Below are 8708 nucleotides of genomic sequence, written 5' to 3' on the forward strand. Positions count from 1 at the left end.
TGGAAATATGGACATTGAACAGGCTGAATTAAGTTATTGAATGAAAATAAACATAATTCTACTAAAAAAGACTGTTTCTCTTTGTGGTTTGCTTAAAACTCTGTAAATAAAACAAAACAACATCAACAAAAATAAAACTGAAATTATTTCTGTTGTTAAAAAACATATATCCCCTGTGATATATGTAGAAAAAAATCAGGTCAAGGAAACTTTAAAAACTACTAATTGAATAATATTTAGAGATGCAGTATTTTACTTAATATTTGAAATCACTGAATGGAACTCATTGGCATAAACCTTTCATAACATATATTGTCGGAGAAAAAAAAGTGATCCTGTGCCTTTAATTTCCCTTTCTGAGAGAGGGAAGGCTGCACACCACTGACAGGCTCACTTGTTCCTGTCTTTAATGTGCAATCTGTTTTCTCCAGCGGAGGGCACTCAGTGTATCACAAACTCAAGCATTAGCACCAACAAGCTCTGAGCAACATCAGTCTCTGGAAAGCCTTCTGAATTAGACAAGGCCTGCCTCTCAGCACAGCTACAAAACACTTTAAACCTGACCAGCTAAATGGATAAACCTAGCCTGCATAGCTTTTAAACTGGGGTCTCATACAGCACAGGAGGCCTACTTGCTTGAAGAACTGAAAATCCAGAGGATGATTTGCTTTATCTGGGAATGGCAAAAGCCAGCACAATAAGGAATGCCAGGTATTCTGAAGATTTTCTTTTTCTTTTTTTTCCTCTCTTTTTACAGAGAAGTTGGTTACCTTCGAGATGGGCTGTAGCTCTTTTGCACAGATTGCCAATTACTGCTGATGGGTCTCTGGTGAATTACACAATGATGCTCAGAGCCTAGAGGCCCTCCCCCACCCCCCCAACTGCTTCCTTCTCCCTGCCCCCCATCCCACTACGTGCTGATTTTTTTTTTTTTTCTTTATGTATATATATATATTTTTTGTCTGTCCCCTCTGGGGAAGTTTGTATGGGGCTACTAGCTGACATGTGGGATCAGAATGGTGTGAATGACAGCCGCACTGTATCATGAAGGTGGTGGTGGTTTCAACACGTGAGACCAAACAAGAAGAAAGCTGAGAGAGGGGGAACCGTTTTGGATGACAAAGGATGGGTAAGTGAACTTTTGTTGTTTCCTTCTTAGTAAAGCTGATCCTCTTGGCTTCGTATTCTCAGTCGTGGCATTAGCTGATAAAAGACGGGAAAACCGGCAAAAAGCGGCAGCCTCGGAGTTTGCCAGTTGACTCACTATAGTTGCTATTATATTTTTAGATCATTTTCCTTTTTCTCGTTTTTTTAAACTGTAAATGCATAACAGGGACTTAAACAGACTGGAGAAATATCTTTCAGACTGTCTCTTCCGAATGCGTATCCTGGCTTGGGAATTGAGCGTGAGATAAATGTTATGTTTCCTTCTATTTCTTGATAATATTAACCATGCTTGTATTTCTGGTTGCTGTCAGGAAGATTGTTAACACTTTACTGCGTGTGTGTAGGGGTGGGGTCATTACTTTATCAGAGGTCGCACAAGGGCTTGTTTTATCTTTGAAGATGTACCCTGAACACAGCTTCCAAATTTCCAGCAGTCATTTGCCAGTTTTATTTTTTCAAGTGTGACTGGCTCCCCCCGACCCCCCACCCCTTTTTCCTGTCTGGGAGAGCTGGAATGTATTTCAATGAGTCTGTAGCTGGCAAGAGGACAGAGAGCAAGATCGGGTTTCAAATTTAAAAAAAAAAAAGAAAAAAAGAAAAAAACTCTTAACAGTAAAAGGAGAAGTTTTTTTTGTTTGTTTGTTTTGTTTTTTAAATTAGGGATTTGGCTGATAGCCTCTTGGTTAAAAACATGAATATTTAAGATTAATAAAGGAACTGCAGCACAAGGTACTTTTTTTTCCCCTCACCGCTAAGAAATAATAAATCTACTGTTGACAGAGGAAAGAAGTCCTTTAACATGCTATGACTTGGAAATGCAGCATAAGTGCCAATAGATTGCAACTTTGCAGGTTTTCTGAAGTTAATGGAGGTTGGGGAGAAAAAAAAGTCGTGAGAAATTTGAACAGGTTGGGATGGGGGGAAATAATAGTCTGCTGTTTCTCTGCTTGTTTATCCACCAAATTTGCAAAACCAACTGTGTTAAATATATCAGAAAAAAACTAGTGCTACCCAAGATTATTTTGTATTTTATGCAAATATTTAATAAGAATTTGATAGTCATAACTTTGGAGTGTTCTGTGTTATTAGTAGTTAGGACACTGAGCCTGTGAGCACTGAGCAGGAGAGCCTCAGTAGGAATCCCTTCCTGAATGTTGAGAGCATATATGCTTATTAACACATTGAGAGTACCTCCTGCTGTTACTAGTCTTCATACCATGCTTCACTGGCTGTTTATACTAGTCCCAGGGACATTTTTTCAGAGCTCCTATATGGTTATCTCATTATGCAATAAGGATGCAATTTCAAGCAAGGAGAACTTGGGTTACCTTGACAGTTTACTGAAGCTCCTTTGCCAAATCACAGCCTCTTTACTCAACTAAGAAAGATGTACAAGTACAGGGCTTACTAAGATACATTTTTCCCATTACCAGAAGACTTAGTACTCTTCCTTTTGGTACTGGTGTTCGATAGAGTGACTAGCCAAACACTGATGTTATTAAATGTCGCCATTATGTGATAAGATAGGCTCGGTGTTTTTCAGTGTTTGATGCACGTATGAACTCTTGAAACCCAGGAAGCTGTGCTTAGTTCTATGACACTGTGGTGATTTGGAAATCAAGGAAGAAAACATGAAACCTAAATAGCAAACATGCAACACTGAAGAAAATAAAGCTTTAAGTGTCAAATACATTGTTCTTAAATCAACTGTCCCATTACTACACTAGATGAAATGTCCCTGATATTGGTAAGCTGGTGGTGATTTACATTAATAGCTTTACAATGTGCATTTGTCTTCTTTTAATATTGTAGGTTTCCATTTAATTACGCAGCTGAGAGGCATGCGTGTAGTGCTAGTGCTACTTCCTACACTGCTGCTTGTTATGCTCACGGGGGCTCAGAAAGCTTGCCCAAAGAACTGCAGATGTGATGGCAAAATTGTGTACTGTGAGTCTCATGCTTTCACAGATATCCCTGAGAACATTTCTGGAGGATCACAAGGCTTATCATTAAGGTTCAACAGCATTCAGAAACTCAAATCCAATCAGTTTGCCAGCCTTAACCAGCTTATATGGCTTTATCTTGACCATAATTACATTAGCTCAGTGGATGAAGATGCATTTCAAGGGATCCGTAGACTGAAAGAACTAATTCTAAGCTCCAACAAAATTACCTATCTGCACAATAAAACATTTCACCCCGTTCCCAATCTCCGCAGTCTGGACCTCTCCTACAATAAGCTTCAGGCATTGCAATCTGAACAATTTAAAGGCCTTCGGAAACTCATCATTTTGCACTTGAGATCTAACTCGTTAAAGACAGTGCCCATCAGAGTTTTTCAAGACTGTCGAAATCTTGACTTTCTGGATTTGGGTTATAATCGTCTTCGAAGCTTGTCCAGAAATGCTTTTGCTGGCCTGTTGAAGTTAAAAGAGCTCCACTTGGAGCACAATCAGTTTTCCAAGATCAACTTTGCTCATTTTCCACGTCTCTTCAACCTCCGCTCAATTTACTTACAATGGAACAGGATTCGCTCCATTAGCCAAGGCTTGACATGGACTTGGAGTTCCTTACACAACTTGGATTTATCAGGGAATGATATCCAAGGAATTGAGCCAGGCACATTTAAATGTTTGCCCAATTTGCAAAAATTGAATTTGGATTCCAACAAGCTTACCAACATCTCACAGGAAACTGTCAATGCGTGGATATCATTAATATCCATCACTTTGTCTGGGAATATGTGGGAATGCAGTCGGAGCATTTGTCCTCTATTTTATTGGCTTAAGAATTTTAAAGGAAATAAGGAAAGCACCATGATATGTGCAGGACCTAAGCATATCCAAGGTGAAAAGGTTAGTGATGCAGTGGAAACATATAATATCTGTTCTGAAGTCCAGGTGGTCAACACAGAAAAATCACAGCTTGTGCCCCAAACTCCCCAGAAGCCTTTAATTATCCCTAAACCGACAACCTCAAAATCTGACCCCAGCCAGTCCACTTTTGAAACACCAAGCCCTTCCCCAGGGTTTCAGATTCCTGGCACAGAGCAAGAGTATGAGCATGTTTCATTTCACAAAATTATTGCAGGGAGCGTGGCTCTCTTTCTTTCGGTGGCCATGATCCTCTTGGTAATCTATGTGTCTTGGAAACGCTACCCAGCCAGCATGAAACAACTTCAGCAACATTCTATTATGAAGAGGCGGCGGAAAAAGACCAGAGAGTCTGAAAGACAAATGAATTCCCCTTTACAGGAGTATTATGTGGACTACAAGCCTACAAACTCTGAGACCATGGATATATCGGTTAATGGATCTGGGCCCTGCACATATACCATCTCTGGCTCCAGGGAATGTGAGGTATGAACCATGATCCTCCTAAAAACGTTTCTACTGTGGGAAAGGAGAGGTAAATGTTTGAAGCTCTAGAGGTGTCTCTAATCACTAGAAAGAGTAATGACCCTTTTGCTTTTGGGTTTTGCTCAGTGTGAAAGGTTACTTAATTAAATTACAACCACCAGGAAATTGACTGCTTTTTTTTTTTTTTTCCTTAAATGGTTGAAACTTGAAGGAAGTTCATTCAAGGATGATATTAAGTTGGAATAAAGCACTATGTTAAAACATCTGTTTTTCAACAGTTTGTATACAGGGGTTGGACTTACAAACACACATACACACAAAACTCTTTTCACCCTAAAATTTATGTCTGGTTCTTGTTGTTTGACTTTTGTAATCAAGTAAAGAAGGAGGGGCCAGCTTAATTTAAAAACAAAGTGACTTTACCAAAATTCCAGGAGGTAATGAAGATTTAAACCAAAGAGCAATTTACCCAAGGGTTGATTTTGTTGTACATTTTTTAGTTTTAATTAAAGCATGCAGCAGGGATCTCATAGGGATAACTGTTTCTGTGTTACTTGCCATTTAGTTATTATACCAGCATAGAGAATGTCAGGCCTATTGTGTAATTGTATTAAGGCGTTTAAAGATGTGTTTTTTCCTCCTTTCCTTCCTTCCTACCTTCCTGCCTTCCTTCCCTTATTTCTCCCTTCCTTTCTTTTTTTTCTTCCTTCCTCCTTTCCTTTCCTTTTTATTTTTTGTTTTTTTTATTACTGGACATAGATCACTTTTCAAAAGTTTTCTTAAGTGCTGGCTTTATGTATGTAATCAGAATGAAACTTAAATTCTACATTTTGGCTTTGTCCCTGGTAACTAAAATCAGGTCATGATGTTGTGGATGATTTAGCAATAACATAATGACAAACATAACAGGGGCTGTTTGTCAGTGTTGCTGTCATCCCCAAAGACATAATGTGTATTCTTGTTAAACTAATCCAAAACTAAGTGATGCAAATAGTTATAAATAAAAAGAGAGAGATTTGGGTTCTGAGTATTTTCCCTTTCTGTAACAATCACCTCAAATGAAGGCATTTCATGTTATACTATTTTCATTTTCATGAGAATAAGTTTGGATCAGTGTCTGATTATTTAATTATAAAGGTCACATATAGGAATGTGTTTATGAGTAGGAAAATGGTCACAGATTTCCAACTTGTTAATAAGTAATACTGGATGCAAATTATTCTTTACTTGGTAAAGTTGATCAAAAAGTGCAAAGACTGTGACTGCCTAGGCCTTGTTACAAGAATAAATTAGTAAAGAGAGGTAAAGTTCTGGCTCTGCGTCATCTTAGTATCCAATTTTACATGATTGCTTTTTCGAAAGAAAGTTTTAATGACAATTTAAAGACTTTGCCCTTTTTAATAATAGTTATAAGAATTGAAAAATATAAATTGCTCTTTGATAATATATTCCCAAATCTTTCCATAATCCTAAACACAGATGCTAATGAAAATGTTTTCAGACAAAGCACTGAGTCTGAAGTAATCTCCAGCTCAGTGTAATTTGGAATATGGAGCCATTCTTCGCAGAGTTCATTTTCTCCTCTTTTTGTTTGATTGAAAATAAGAAAAGTAATCCCAGACAAATTCCTGAAAGAAAGCTGTATAAGCAATTGCTCTTAAAAATTAAAGAGAATAAAAAAAATTATATAAAAGTCTAACAAGGCTTGATGTTTCTATTGCAGGCTGACATTTATATAATATTTGTGAATATTAGTAAAACAAGCTCATCCTGCTTTATTCTAGATTTGTCTTCTATTTTGAGATCTTCTTAAAAACTAGTAATATAAAAAGAAAAGGAAAATCCAGTCCCATTCATTCATTTTCTCTTAACGTTTATATTAGAATGGTGATTTTTATTTGTAAGAATCACCAAGAAAGATGCTTAAAGAGCTAGCACTTCAGAACAAGTGGTTCTAAAACTTTTCCAGAGATCTTAAATTCCAGAGATTATCCTTTAAAGACCATAGGCATTACCATGATAGACACAAAATAAAAATATATTTCATTCTGTAAAAAAGTGTTTAAAAATACATTTTGATATTATATTTGTTCTGTAGAGTGATGTTTATGGTCCTGAAATTGCAGTGACATTGTTGGGGTTGGGTGTGGTGTTACAGCATTAAGTAATGAAAAAATTAATTAAATGTTATAATGAAGCTGTTGAGTTGAAATGGTAGCCCTGCTGAAGTAGTTAAACTCTCCATGCCCTAAAAAGTAGAAAATGGTTGGCTATACATCTGAGATCATTAACTCCACTTCTGAGTGCTCGGGGTCCAATAAAGCTATGGGTTAAATGAATATTAACTTGTTTTGAAACACAAATACACAGAAACAAAGTGTAGCTGCCACTCCTCCTTTTTGTCAGTGTAATCAATGTTCAGTATATTACAGTTACAGATAGAAGTAAGAAATAAGGAAAAGTAGATTCTTAGAAATTGTTATGAAAACAATAATTTTCCCTTACTTCTTTGTCACCCCAGAGTAAAATTTCTCTTGTTGAGAAAACTTCTCTACAAAATGAAGCCAAAAGACAGAATCGATTTGCCCAAGTTTATGACTTTTTAGGACAGTGGAGGTACGCAGAGTTTAGGTCTGGTGGTGTTTTGAGAAACCTCACGTATCAATAGCTTAGAAAAATAGTGAACCATTAATATATTTATAATACACTTTTGTGAGGTAGGTTTTTTATTCAAAACATCCAGCTCTACCCAATAAAGCCATAAATATTTAACTAGAAAACTTAGCACCAAATGCTAATTTTCTAAGATAGTGCCTTGAAAAAAATTATATTAAATTGAAAATTTCACTTATATTGTTGATGTTACCTTCAACTATCATAATCTAAATATAGTTAAAATATTCATTTTGTCTATCTCCTTTAAGAAGAAAATAAAAATATTAACAGTCTTCCTTAGAATAATGTCTGTGAGCCACCACACACATCTAGCATGCAATTTATAAAGTAAATAATTTTGGCTCTGATCTTTATAAATTTAAAAATTTAAAGTTCCAAGTGCACATTATATGATAATCTGAGGAGAATATCATAATAATTTAGGCAGTAAAACTTTCTCATATCTATAAAAGAGGGATAGAGTAGATAGCTATGAATAATTAATATGATATATGGCACAACTCCAATAGATAGATACATTTCAGTCATACTTTGAGTGGATCAGTGTGCTTGGTTAAACTGAATCATTTAATTTGTTCTCAATATGTGCTCAGAAAAGAGAACTTAAAACCAAAAGGATACAGCTTTGTCTAAAACTTAGTGCCACTGACAGAGAAAATTGCAAATACTTACTTTTGAAAATAGTTTGTGAAACTTTGGATAGCTTTAGCTCATAAAAAATTATAAGAATTATAAAGTTACTTCATTTTGCATAACAAATTTTTACTTAAAGATTATACAAAACAAAATTTTGAATACCTCGTTCTTCTAGGATATGTTTTATCAGCTGAAAATAGCAAGGACTTTTATAAAATTAGTAATTGTGAATATAAGCCAGGAGAGTTTGCCTTTTGAATTAAAAAAAATTGAAATTGGTAAAACCTTAACATGAATGAAAGTGGTCTCTAAAAAGATCCTGTGTTCAGAGTGTTTTAAAGGAGAAGTAATTAAAATATAAAGTTTAATGATCCCATAATGCTAATAGTGCTGTCATTAGGGAAATGGGAATATAGGTGACCCTAAGGTACATATTTTTCAAATATTTAGTATTTTGGTTACACTCTTCAAAATCAAGTAAAATAAAAATAAATTGGTTGTCATTTAGGGCTTATATTATTTCTTTCACTGCTGTGCAGTGGGTGGTATAGACCATTTCTAACAACTTATATTTATTGAAGGTATTAGGTCATATCCAAACTACTGATTTAAAGGGGAATATTAACTTCTTTCTACACTGTAGAAATTGACATTTTGAAGTATACTGAATGAATTTCCAATAACTAAAAATCATAATATATTCAAAGAGGATTCTAAGTGAAGCAGGCCCAGTATCACTGAGTTTAATACACTTTACTAATATAAAGCTGTAGAAAACAAAGTTAATTTTGGTGGCTGACTACTACTGTGTCATATTAAAATGTTACAAAATTGAAACTATACTTTGTGTATTTAAAGGAAGTCTATTTA

The 8708-nt window shown here is 35.5% G+C and overlaps 1 protein-coding gene across 1 annotated transcript; it reads left to right on the top strand.

The window, feature by feature from the left end:
- The first annotated feature begins 1379 nt into the window (after positions 1-1379).
- LRRTM4 (leucine rich repeat transmembrane neuronal 4) lies at positions 1380-6581 on the top strand. Its single transcript, XM_089922485.1, has 2 exons — positions 1380-1406; positions 2943-6581. The coding sequence occupies exons 1-2, from the start codon at positions 1380-1382 to the stop codon at positions 4530-4532; spliced, it is 1617 nt and encodes a 538-aa protein (XP_089778611.1). The 3' UTR covers positions 4533-6581.
- Positions 6582-8708: the final 2127 nt, after the last annotated feature.

The sequence above is a fragment of the Delphinapterus leucas genome, chromosome 13, assembly GCF_059928025.1.
Source record: "Delphinapterus leucas isolate spDelLeu-1000000601 "Yukka" chromosome 13, BTC_Dleu_Yukka2, whole genome shotgun sequence".
Lineage (NCBI taxonomy): Eukaryota > Metazoa > Chordata > Mammalia > Artiodactyla > Monodontidae > Delphinapterus > Delphinapterus leucas.